Source organism: Lepus europaeus, chromosome 18 (assembly GCF_033115175.1).
Source record: "Lepus europaeus isolate LE1 chromosome 18, mLepTim1.pri, whole genome shotgun sequence".
Lineage (NCBI taxonomy): Eukaryota > Metazoa > Chordata > Mammalia > Lagomorpha > Leporidae > Lepus > Lepus europaeus.
Window position 1 is genome coordinate 31,902,569 of NC_084844.1, and position 13,264 is coordinate 31,915,832.

The 13,264-nt window shown below is 55.8% G+C and overlaps 1 protein-coding gene across 1 annotated transcript; it reads left to right on the forward strand.

Moving 5' to 3' along the window:
* The first annotated feature begins 10,001 nt into the window (after positions 1–10,001).
* Positions 10,002–11,385, forward strand: NOG (noggin). Its single transcript, XM_062216777.1, has one exon. It carries the CDS (start codon positions 10,002–10,004, stop codon positions 10,698–10,700), a length of 699 nt encoding a protein of 232 aa, XP_062072761.1. The 3' UTR covers positions 10,701–11,385.
* Positions 11,386–13,264: the final 1,879 nt, after the last annotated feature.

A 13,264-nucleotide genomic window follows, 5' to 3' on the forward strand; every position in this document is an offset into this window, starting at 1 on the left:
TTCTGTAGGGAGGCACAAAGGAGTCCCCGACACTGATCTTAGCTCAAGCTTTATGCATTCTCTTTTCTATTTTAAAGATTTCTTACGGGGGGGGGGGGGGGTGTCACTATGGCCTGTAGCATAGTAGGTTAAGCCTCTACCTGCAGGGCCAGCATCCTGTATGAGTGCTGGTTCAAGTCCAGTCTGCCTCAACTTCTTGATCCAGCTCCCTGCTGATGGCCTGGGAAAGCAGTGGAGGATGGCTCAAGTCCTTGGGCCCCTGCACCTGCATGGGAGACCAGGAGAAGCTCCAGGCTCCTGGATCCTGGATCCTGGCTCCCGGCTTCAGATCCTTTACATCAGCCCAGCCCTGGCCATTGCAGCCCTTTGGGGAGTGAACCAGCAGATGGAAGACCTCTCTCTCTCTCTCCCTCTTTCTGCCTGTAACTCTGCCTCTCAAATAAATATTTTTTAAAAAAGATTTCTTTATTTTATTTGAAAGGTAGAGTGGCAGAGAGCAGGGAGAGACAGATGAAAGAGAAACCTTCCATCCCCTGGCTCACTCCCCAAATGCCTGCAACAGCATAAACCAGGAACCAAAAACTCCATCCGGGTCTCCCATCGAGGCAGCATGAACCCAAGTACTTGCACCATCTTCTGCTGCCTTGCCAGGTGCCTGGGGAGGAAGTTGGACCAGAAGAACTCAGATGTGGGATGCAGGTGTACCAACCAGGAAGGTGATCTGCAGCAGCACAACCCCTACCCATGCCCTGTTCTCTTTAAAATGAGTGAAGCAAAATATTTCCCCCCCTGTGTATGGATACAATGTATCAAACTACTTCCTTCTTAAAATTCTGAGGACAATGAAGCAGACTTTGCAAATCTTTTGCTGAAGCTTGTGCCTCGCCACTACCCGCACTGGGGAAGGAATGGCCACTGTTTTCTTTATGTTTATTTGTATTATAATTAACAAATGAGCCTATATCTTAATTTATGATGTCAAAGGATAGATTGGAAAATGTGGTAGGAGCTGGATACCTGCTGAGGGAGAAGGAAGGTTGGAGGCCCCCTAGATGTTGAAGGGGTGTGTTTATTTCACTGTGAGGCCTCCTTCTCCTTGTCTAAGGGTATGATTTGTGAATTACAATAAAGAAATGAAAAAAAAATTTCTTACTTGAGGGCATTTTTACGTGAAGCTGGGTGAAGACACTGAGGCGAAACCTTAGATAGAAGAAAAATAAAAACAGTCGGGGGTTTCAGAGACACTGTTTGTCTTCAGAGTGATGTGGGGAAGCTTGATCAAAAGCCTTGTTTTACAACAGTCACGCTCCATTATGGGGGGAGGGGGACTTCAATGAGCCCTCTCCCCTCTGAGACCAGGTTGCCAAAAGCCACTGCCCACCACCTCCCAGCTTGCTGCTACTGACGGCCTATGAAGGAGCATTAACCCCCCCCCCCCCCCTGGGCTCACAGCCCTGATGTGAGAAGCCTCTCCTCGACTCAAACAACTCGGCCTGAGTACTCCCTGCTTCTCCAGGCCTCAATTTCCCTATCTATAAAATGGGGAGATCATCACCCTGCTCCAGAAGCTCCTGTAAGATTTAGAAAAGAGAACCTTGGTCAGGCAGGTGGTAAATTCCCAGTCCCCAGCAAACCTGCATTCTTCTTCCTAAGGCTGGAAACCAGAGCGAGCTGGCAGGTTCCTTTCACACTCATTAAGGGACCGTCCTCCAAACCCTCCCTCCACCTCCGTGACTCGCTTCCAGTCCCCAGCCTTCTTCCCAAACTCATTCCAGACGGCAGAGTTTTGATCAAGCCTGAGATTGGGTGTACTACATTTTAGTTTTGCTTTGTTTCTCAGCCCACTGGTGGGTTTTGACGTGTGTATCACTTTATTTTGAAAGCAGTCAGATTTCTCCACAGATAGATGCCTGAGACAGGTGATTAAAGTGTCACAAAGCAGTGTCTGTAACATACTCGTGCAAATGCAAAAGCCCCTCACTTCCCAGCCTCAGACGGGCCCTGAACCATTTCACCAAACCGGAAACGAAGATCGGGCCTGCCCGGCCGCCTGGTGCTGTTTAACAAAATCTGTCCCACACTTAGAACTTCAAATACCATTTTAAGCTTTGCGAAGGCCTGAGAGTTCACTGGAGCAAATTCTCTCTTCTAAATTCACTCCTTTTGATCTTTTATTGACGTCTTCCTTAAATATACAAAGATAGATTGCTCTTTTTTAAAAAGCAGATTTACATAAAGATGATGTAAAAGTAAAAAGTGAGCTTTCTCTCTTATGCCCCTCACACACTAGATCCATTCTTCAGGGGTGATCATTATAATGAATGACTTAGGACATATTTTAAAGGAACTTTAGGAATTTTTTTTTCCATGCTCATGCAATAATCCCTGCGTAGAGATTAAAAGCAAGGGCACCCGGGTGACAGCCTAGATTTCAATCTTGATAGAATCAAGTTCTGTTGTTTTTTTTTTTTTTTTTTTTTTTTTTTTTAATGGAGGCTGTTCTGAAAAATGTAGGACCTGTGATTGCCACGTTAATGTAGTTTCCAAGAGTTTCTCAAGTCTGAATTCAAATCAGATTTGAAATGACATAGGGCCCTGCGGTCACCATACAAGGTCCCTCATTGTCCGGCCTCTGGACATGTTGCTTTGTGCTCTGCCCTGCCCAACCAGTGGCTCCTCCTCACCGCGCTGGTGTGCAAACTCCTATTGGTTTCTCGGGTCTTTCACCTTGGACATGAACTCTCCTGGGAGCCTTTTCAGATCCATACCCTAACATGTCTATGCTTCATCATGACAGCTGACATCCTGAAATGTCATCTTTGGTTTAGGTTCCCTTCTCCCCAGTCATCTTTGGGCTCCCCAAGAGAAGGCATTCCATCTCACCCCTTGTAGAGCAGTGTCTGGAACAGCAGATAGTAAGTGGTAGAGTCATCTCCCAGCCGGCACCACTACTAGGATGGGGAGGAAACAGAGCCAGGGGCTAGAGAAATAATCAGAGATGTGAAAATGTCCAATGGGGTGGATTCAGTGGCTGGAACTTGTGACTTACTCCCCCCATCTGAAATGGGGTCATTTTCATGATTTGTTTTCCCCTCCATTGAGTCCCCATCCCTTTTTTTATCTCAAGTCTTTGGGGGCATAAAGGAGACAGATATTATCTCAATCAGCATCAGTCTGCGGCAGCAGGGTGTGAGGAGGTGGGAAAGTGTGAGCCTAGCTGAGATGCCTGTTCCTGTGTTGCTGGGCGGGAGGCGTCTGGGGGTAAACTCCCCTGGCAACTTGCTAAAGGGCACTGCCTACTGTACCCGTGGGATCTCAGGTGCAGAAGGGAGGGCAGAGTGCACCGTGTGCCCATACACATGTGTGTTGTTGGGGAGGGAGGATGCATAGGCAGTGTGTGTGCTGTGTGTATAGACACGTGTGTCCATCCACCCTCGTGTGTTTGCATTTGCTATTCAGGTATGTGCTGGGACAGGAGCAGGGGCAGGCATGCCATCCGATGCGTGCAGCAGCATCCACACATGCGTGCATGTGCCTGTGGGCATGGAGGAGGGGCTTTGATGGGGAGTGGGAAGCAGGTCCTAGAGCATGTCATGTGCCTATTACTTTGGTGATAGTTATCTTTTCCTATAACAGCCCCTCTGTCATCTAGAAAAGTCCTGTCGCGCTCAAGTGATACCATGTCTGCGGTGTTCCATTCATTTTCCTTCTAAAATGCTGGACCATAGGTGATGGTACTCGGTTTTTAAATGTATTTAGAATGTGTGTGCATGCATGCATGCATGCATGCGTGTGTGTGTGTGTGTGTGAGAGAGAGAGAGAGAGAGAGAGAGAGAGAGAGAGAGAGACTGCCGAAGGATTTCCTCTCCACAGGAAAACCTTGGGTCCATCCTAGATGGAGACTTCAGCTAAGGAAAATCAGAGTGGAGCCGGCCCGGCAGCCCTCCAAGCAAGGAGTAGGGAAAAGACATGCCTGCCGGCGTCACCCCCACCCACCCCCAGGCCCCCACATCAGGCAGGCTAAACATGCGGAGGCTTCTGTCTCCAGGGCTGGAGAGAGGCGCCCGCCCTCGTTAAAACTCAGATAAACAGTTTATCAGGAGATGAATGAGCCACCGGGCTCCAGAGACGTCTCCCCTTCCCCAGCGTGGAGCCAGATGGGGAGGGGGTGCTGGCGGAGCAGGAGCCAGACTGGGGAAGGGAAGGGGCTGTCAGGGCTGGGACAAGCCAGCCGGGACTCCTTTCCTCCTTTGGTCTTAAACTTGGTCTCTATTTAGGGAATGGTATTTCCCATTTATTTACCTGTTCTCCCACCCCAGCCCATACCTTGGTCTTACCCTCCCCCTTCTTCTCCTATCTTCCCCTAGTTCAAACTTTGTTCTTGTAACTAGAACCCCATCACCCCCGGGGACACACACACACACACACACACAATCGTAATGTATTGTGTGTGAAGCCTCGCTCACTGTGAGGTCTGACCTGGCTAAGGCTCCTGAATCCCCAGGAGGTGGCCGGTTCACTCTCCCCTCCTACTGGGGGTCATTAGGGAGGTGACAAGCCTCCTTGCTGACCCTTCTCCCTTTACTAAGTTGAGCCAAGCCCCAAAGGCCAATGTTTCTCACTGGGAGAAAGCCCATCAGAGTCTACATTTATGGGACGGGAGATGTGCTCAGAATCAGGGCATGACGTTCTTACTCCTGGGCTGCTATTGGATGTGTAAGATAGCAGGTCTCCCTGGTGCTCAGGTCTCTTGAGTTCCTGGTGTCAGATCCCTGGGGAAGTAAAGTGACTCTCTGAAGGTCACACAGCTGGTGGGTTACAAGTGTCCTCCCATCAAACCTCAGGCCTTTGGCACATCCCTCACAGTTGCCTTTATGCTTTATTTCCAGGGCCAAGGAAGCAAGAAGATTGGTGAATTATTCTTGGAATCTTGATGGAAAGATGAAGAGGTGCATAAAAGTGCCCCCAGGCCCCTCTTGCTTTGACCTGTAGGTCTGAAGCCTTGGTTTCAATTTTCCTTGCCTGGAGCAGTTTACAGGGACAGAAGCCTGGGATGGGGACAGCCAAGGATGGACCATTAGACTCTCCTGCACTTGCTCCCATGCCCAGCAAGCCCAAGGCCACAGCCAGTCCTCACTGATGTCCAGATGCCCCCAGGGCAAGGCCGACTCAGAGAGCTGAGCTCACACCCACTTCTCCCTTGGCCCATCTCCCATGCCACGGCTTCCTTTGGAAGAAGTGCAACTCTCCTTGTCCTGCCGGTCAAGCTCCCTCTTCAAAAGAGCCACAGAAGCACAGCGAGGCATTGGTTACAGAGTCTCCCAAGCAATTCCAGTCCTTCTTCCTGAAACCCCTAAAGGCCAGCAGCCACCAAGAACAGCTCCACACATGCATGGAGTGCTTGGAAAGCAGACCCAAAGGCACGCAGCTGATGTCATCAGCACCCTGACCCCTTCCAGCCTCTCCTGCTCAAACCTGGGTTGGTTGGCCAGCTGGGGGCGCTGAGCTTTTCCAAAGCCCTGATGTTTGCAGAAAGAGTACTGTCCACTACAAGCTCTGCCCCAGATACTACAGCAGGCTATGCATTATTCACCTCCTCTATACAGCAAGAGGTGTGTGGCATCCCCACTTACAGAGGAGAAAATGGAAACTTGCAGTGGTTAGCACATGAGTACGAAGAAGGCAACACAGCAGGGCCAGGACTCCAACCTAAATCCACCTGGCCCAAAAGCCATGTTTGTTGGGGCCAGCATTGTGGCTCAGCAGGTTAAGCCACCCACCACCCACAACACCAGCACCCCATATCGGAGGGCTGGTTCACGTCCTGGCTGCTCCACTTTCCATCCAGCTCCCTCCTAATGCACCTGGGAAGGCTGACGATGACCCAAATGACTGGGCGCCGGCCACACATGTGGGAGACCGAGATGGAGTTCTTGGCTCCTGACTTGGGCATGGCCCAAAGCCCCGGCTATTGCAGCCATTTGGGAAATGAGTCAGTGGATGGAAGGTCTGTCTCTATCCTGTCTCTCTTCCCTTCTGCCCTTCAAATAAATAAATCTTTAAAAAAAGAAAAAAGATCATCTTGGTGCTGTCCTTTCCCTGCCCATGACCTTTGCTCCTGCACTCCCCACCCGCCTGGCCCCTCTGTGCCACTCACGCAGTGTGCACACTCAGCCTAAGCCTCAGATCTCCCTCTGCCCGACTGCGATAAGCACACAGATCCCTTTCCTTCATCAAACTCAGCTACAGCTCAGTTCTCCCATTCTGCTCTTAGCCATCTGAGCCTCTGATACCAGCGTCCCCAGATTCACTGGGCACCCAGTGCATGGGTCACCCCCCAGGGGACACACAGTGGGGGACCACATGCTCCCCAAGACTGGCATATTAGAACTGTACTGTGAAAAGGGCTAGATGTGGTTTGAAAACACTAGAGCTGATATAATTCCTTTGACTTCTTTTTTGTTCATCATGGTGCATTGCAGAATTTCAAACAACATTCAAAGAGCATGAAATAGTCACAGTTATCAAAAGGGGACACGGGTTTAAAGGGTGTGGAAACATTGGCCAGCAATATCACAGGAATGCATAAATAGGTTCCTATGTGCCCTTAACACTGTCTTCATTTTCTTTTCTTTTCTTTTTTTTAAGATTTATTTATTTATTTATTTGAAAGGCAGAGTTACAGAGAGGCAGAGGCAGAGAGAGAGAGAGGTCTTCCACCAGCTGGTTCACTCCCCAGATGGTTTCAGTGGCCGGAGCTGAGCTGATCCGAAGCCAGGAGCCAGGAGCTTCTTCTAGGTTTCCCACACAGGTGCAGGGGCCCAAGGACTTGGGCCATCTTCTACTGCTTTCCCAGGCTATAGCGGAGAGCTGGATCAGAAGTGGAGCAGCCGGGACTTGAACCGGCGCCCATATGGGATGCCAGCACTGCAGGCGGCAGCTTTTCTCGCTAGGCCACAGTGTCAGCCCCACCTTCATTCTCTTGCCGTATCATCCCTCATGGGACTGAAACAGTCCTCAGGAGTGGAAGTCAAGTTCTCATTCTTGAGTCTCCTTTGTGTCGTCCCCTCAGTCTTCACAAACAGGTCGCCCATCCAGTCTCCAACACAGCTCCTTACGGCTTTCCTGGCTCAGTCAGATCTCCCCAGCCTAAATCAAGGACTAAAGGTTCTGCGTTGTTCTTGAAACAAACAACAAAAATCAGTACTGGGAAGAGAAGAGGGAGGCTGATGGAACAGAAAACAGCGCAATAAAATGTCACGGATAGGAAGCACCCTGTCTCAGGAGGGCTGGGCTACGCGGTAGCCATTGAAAACTCTTCCCTGGAAAATTCCCCCTTTTATTTATTTATTTATTTATTTATTTTTTAAGTTAACTCAAAGCTGGGCCAAAACTGTTCAGGAACATTTCATCTCCGCAAGAAAACAGCACCTGGACCACGCCCACGCGGCACATCAGAAAGCGCCCAGTATGACTGTGTGTCAGGTTGCCAATCAGGCGTTATTTCAGAATCAGCCCGACTCGAGGAACCAGTAAGCTGTGCCTGTCTCCAGGATTCCCCAAAGCAAGAGCTCCTGTGGGGGGCAGGACCCTGGGAAGGGACTTCTAGTGGCAGCCTGGCTGGGTGGGGTTGAGGGGAACACTTTGGCCGCACTGCCCAACTGCTACACTGGCCAACGAAGTGCTTGTATGAGGATGGAGGGGAGGTGCAGGTTGAAAGGAAGAGTCAGCTCTTTGGGGGAGAGGAGGTGGAGTGACATGGCTGCCACCTTGGGACCCCCTGCCTCCCGCTCCAGGGACTACTGGTGAACGCGCAGATCGTCCACTCCAAGCTCCTTTTCTCCAGCTTTTTCCATGCTCCAGTCGCCACAAAGCGAACTGGGTTCCGGTTTAGAAGCTTAGATTCAGTTCCTCATCCCGGGAAAGTTAACTGGAGGGGTCGGGCCAGTGCCCAGTGCTCGCTCGACAGAAACAGCTCCTGAAAGAGAGGGCACCGCGTGCAGGTTTATTTAAGAATCGCAGGAAGGTAAGGCTGGAAGAGGAAGAGAGCTAGGGCACAGACTCCGCAGAGTCCCACCAAGGGGCAGGTCGCGGGAGGCAGAAGGTGCGGCACTTGTTCTTGGGAAAGCTGAAGGGCTTGGGAGGGAGCCGCTGGGTCTTTTGCTTCCACTGAGGTCCCGGAGAGCTTCGAGAAAACAGCCAGAAGCAGAGCCGGGCCCTTCGGCACACGCAGACGCGCACAAAATGACCCGGGCACAGAAGGGGAAACTGAGCCAGGCAGAGTGGGCTGCAGCCCGGAGCCCACCAGCGCCAGTTGCAGGGCTTGCAGCGGGCCAGCAGAGGGCGCGCCGCCCCCAGGGAGCCGAGCGGCGGCCGCGCGGAGCCGGGCGGGCGAGGGGAGCCGCAGGCGAGCCGGACGCGCCCCTGCGGCTGGGCCACTCAGGGTGCAGGACCCGGCCAAGGAGGAGGAGGAGGAGGAAGAGGAGGGTGAGGAGCGAACCCCCGTCGTGGGCCCGGGGGGCAGACGGGCAGGAGTGCTTCCTGGGAATTACATCACGCTGCGCAACGCTGCGGCTCTCGGACTCCCGGGCGCAGTGTGGAGGGAGGGGGCGGGGAGGGGGACCCTGTGCGCGCGTGTATTGGGGGAGGGGACCCAGCCCGAGCCCTGGAGAGAAGCAGGCGAGACGCGCCCGGGGGAAACGCTCCGTGCACATGGAGAAATTTCTTGCTCCGAACTGCACGGAGAATCGAGCTGCCGGCACCTCTCCGCTGCTCCCTTCCCAGTGCAAAGCACCCAGCTAGTGAGGAGCAAGCCCCCTGCCCCAGCTCCACTGCGAGCACCCCCCAGAACCGGCCCTGCACCCTCCAAGCCGGCTCCAGCGCCTCAGCGAGCTTTCCCCAGGACTGGCCCTGGCGGGGCGCCTAGAGCCCCAGTTGCATTGCTCCAGGAGAAAGGAGGGGGGCGGTGCATTTTGCAGGAGGAGGAGAAGGGGGGTGGGTGGTGGGGGAGAGAGAAAATTGCGCGGAGACCTGCCAAGCGCCACCGCCGCCGCCGCCGCCGCCACCGCCGCCGCTGCCGCCGCCGCCGCCGCCGCCGCCGCCGCCGCCGCCTGGGAGCTCCGGCGGGCAGCCGGGCTGTCGGCTTCCCGGGGCATCTGGGTCCGGCGGGGCACAGCCCTGGGCGCTGCCGAAGCCGCCGCCGCCGCCTCCGCGGCGAGTGCAGGCGGCTACCCCCCGAGCCTGTGCCGCTCCGGCTCCTCGGGGGTGGAGGAGTGGGGGGTGGGGTTGTTGTTTGGGGGGAAGGAGGGGGAGGGGGCAACGCCGAGAGAGTCAGTGGTTTCCATGGTGATGGAGCTGAAAGTGCAGGAAATTTAAAGGCTTGGACCCTGCGAGACAGACAAACCGGTGCCAACGTGCGCGGACGCCGCCGCCGCCGCCGCCGCTGGAGTCCGCCGGGCAGAGCCGGCCGCGGAGCCACGAGCAGGCGGAGGGAAGTGCCCCAGGAGCCGCTCGGCCCGCGGCGCTGCACACAGCGGCCCGGCGAGGAGCAGCGAGCGGAGCAGCGGGAGCAGCAGGAGCAGGAGCAGCAGGAGCAGCAGGAGCAGCGGCAGGAGGAGGAGGAGGAGGAGGAGGAGGGGAGAGCGGCTCGTCCACGCGCCCTGCGCCGCCGCCGGCCGGGCCAGGCAGCCAGGAGCCGGCGCCCCCCGAGCCCCGCGGCCGCCCTGGAGTCCTTTCGGATGCCCCGCCGCGGCCGGCGTCCCGAGTAGAGCGCCGAGAGGAGTTGCGGCCAACTTGCGTGCCTGTTCTCCGCCCCGGCGGGAGCCGGCGCTGCGCGAAGAGCTCTCTCTCCCCGCGGCTCATGCTGCCCGCCCTGCGCCTGCCCAGCCTCGGGTGAGCCGCCTCCGGAGAGACGGGGGAGCGCGGCGGCGGCGCCGCGGGCTCGGCGTGCTCTCCTCCGGGGACGCGGGACGAAGCAGCGGCCCCGGGCGCGCGCCGGAGGCATGGAGCGCTGCCCCAGCCTGGGGGTCACCCTCTACGCCCTGGTGGTGGTCCTGGGGCTGCGGGCGGCACCGGCCGGCGGCCAGCACTACCTCCACATCCGCCCGGCTCCCAGCGACAACCTGCCCCTGGTGGACCTCATCGAACACCCGGACCCTATCTTTGACCCCAAGGAGAAGGATCTGAACGAGACGCTGCTGCGCTCGCTGCTCGGGGGCCACTACGACCCGGGCTTCATGGCCACCTCGCCCCCCGAGGACCGGCCCGGCGCGGGCGGCGGGACGACGGGGGGCGCCGAGGACCTGGCCGAGCTGGACCAGCTGCTGCGGCAGCGGCCGTCGGGGGCCATGCCGAGCGAGATCAAAGGGCTGGAGTTCTCCGAGGGCTTGGCCCAGGGCAAGAAGCAGCGGCTCAGCAAGAAGCTGCGGAGGAAGTTACAGATGTGGCTGTGGTCGCAGACCTTCTGCCCTGTGCTGTACGCCTGGAACGACCTGGGCAGCCGCTTCTGGCCGCGCTACGTGAAGGTGGGCAGCTGCTTCAGCAAGCGCTCGTGCTCCGTGCCGGAGGGCATGGTGTGCAAACCTTCCAAGTCGGTGCACCTCACCGTGCTGCGGTGGCGCTGTCAGCGGCGCGCGGGCCAGCGCTGCGGCTGGATCCCCATCCAGTACCCCATCATCTCCGAGTGCAAGTGCTCGTGCTAGAACTCGGGGGCCCCCTGCCCCGCACCGGGACACTTGGTCGAGAGCCCCGCCGACGCCCCCCTACGCCGCCCCCAACCAGTTCCACCACCCTCTAGCGAGGGGTTTTTCAATGAACTTTTTTTTTTTTTTTTTTTTGGCTACAGAGACCTAGCTTTCTGGTTCATGTAATGCACTGTTTAACTGTGTAGGAATGTATATGTGTGTATATACGGTCCCAGTTTTAATTTACTTATTAAAAGGTCAGTATTATACGTTAAAAGTTACCGGCTTCTACTGTATTTTTAAAAAAAAAGTTAAGCAAAAGGAAAAAAAAAAAGAACAGAGAAAAGAGACTTATTCTGGTTGTTGCTGACAATGTTAACCTGCTATTTATATTCCAGTGCCCTTCGCATGGCGAAGCAGGGGGGAAAAGTTATTTTTTTTTTTCTTAAAGTACAAAGAGAGGGGAGAACTTTTGTAGAAGGACTTTTTAAAAGCTATTTTCCATTCTTCGGAAAGTGTGTTGGTTTTCCTTGGACCTCGGAGAAGCTATAGAGTTCAATGTTATTTTACAGTTATTGTAAATATAGAGAACAAATGGAATGACTAATCATTGTAAATTAAGAGTATCTGCTATTTATTCTTTATAATATCCCGTGTAGTAAATGAGAAAGAAGTGCAGAGCAGGATTAAAGAAAACCACTAAAACCGACTGCGCTCCGCACTGCGATTCTCTGTGTTGGTGATTGATGGGGGGTGCGGGCGGCGGGGGCGGGAGGGGGCTGCCGCGGTGCCCACCACGCCGGTTGGGAGAAGGGGTGCATCCCCTCCCCTGCTTACGACGGAGGTGACGGCTGAGTGTTTCAATGGGGAGGGGGCGCCTTATTCTCAAACCCCTCTTAAATATCACGTGGCCTCCGCCCTGTCTCCCAGCTTTTTTCCCCTATGTCACCAAAGCTCAGGGCCGATGCGACCTCGACACCCAGCCGGCCCCCTGGAGCTGACCCCAGGCTGGGCTGCGGGGCGGGGGGAGGGTGGGCGGCCGCTTTGTCCTGCCTGACAGGCCCTTCACAATGGGGACACGTGTCTTTCACACCTACCCTGGGGGCGGAGTGCCGCTGAAACTTGACCCCCGAGGAATGGGGGGGAGGAGGGAGATCAGAGCGCGCCCACCCAGATCCCGCCACCCCTCCCGCCGGCATCCCCCCCATACACACACCTCAATATCCAGCCCATGTTAACCCTTTGCACACCCGGAAGCTACAGTGGTTGGAGCTCAGAGGATTTCTGAGAATCCACAACATCCACAGCCTCCGGGATTCTGCAGGTCTGAGCCCCCCCGGAATTCCGGGGCCCTCGGGCCGGAGTTACGGGGGCGGGGAGGAATAACCGGGGAGATTTGACACTCAACGTCCTCCTCCCCCTGGGACCTAAGCAGGACCCTGAGGTCCAGGGTTTTCAGATTTGGGTAAGACTCGCCACTTGTGGGATCTGCTAGTAGGAAGGGGTACGCCTCCCCGCCACCACCACCCCCCCCCCCCAGCTCCGGACGCCCACTGCACTGGGGGGGCGGGGCGGGAGAGCTCAGAATACGGATCTCAGAGCTCTAGGATTAGAACCGGGTCGAGGGCGCGTTGCCCCCCTCGAGGGAACGTGCGAAACGTCACCCCCGCCCCACCCTCGAGCCCGCCAGCTTCTGGGGGACCCGCGCCGGGGTTCCCGCGGGCGTCCCTCGGCCGCGGTCCCCGGGGGCTGCCCCGCGCGCCACTCCACGTGGGCCCGCTTGCTGACACCGCTCCGCGCTCGCTTTATTTATCTTGGACCGCGGAGTCGCGCGCCGCCACCCTGCCACCTCCTCGCGCCGCCCGCCCGGCGGCCCGCCCCCGCCCGGCCAGGCCCGCGTCCCGGCGAATCTATGCTAATTCTTTCAGACCTGCGCCGGGTCCCCCGCGCAGCCGCGCGCCCGCCGCCCCGCCCGCCGCAGCCTCGGTGGCTCCTGGTTTCAATAGCCGGGCCCGGGAGCCGGAGCCCCCTCCCCGGCGCTGCCTCCGCCGGCCGTGGGACAGACGTCAGGGTATTCATTAACTGCGAGCCGAGGAATAACGGCATTATTTGCCCCGGAGAGGGCACCCTGCCCCCCGCGACTATCTGAGGCTTCATTGTAAACGGATTAAAAGTTAAAGACCTCCATCTTATGATTCTTTCATTTAATCTTCCTGGCGCCTGGGAGACATGCTCGATGGATGATGGCTTTTAAAATATTCCTGATGTCGGCTACCTTAAGACTCCGAGCCGGGCAAACAAACGTAATTTATTTCCAGAAGAAAGGGGATATTGAGATGTTTTAAGTTTATGAACCGCCGTCCCCGTGTCTATCTGTGAAGTTCTGACAAATACCCAAATAACGTTAAAATCGGCCATTCATCACTTATGAATTTATGCAAAACTTTCTGTGCCCCGGGCCAATATATATATATATATATATATATATATATATATATATTTTAGAGCTCCACTGGCGAGGGGCGGAGGGGGTGAGGAGTGGGGAAGAGGAGGGGGCTCCCGGGTGGGGTGCGGGGCGGGGG

What these genes read in the sequence shown, in the direction of transcription:
- NOG (XM_062216777.1), top strand. Translation starts at nt 10,002, where the DNA reads ATGGAGCGCTGCCCCAGCCTGGGGGTCACCCTCTACGCCCTGGTGGTG.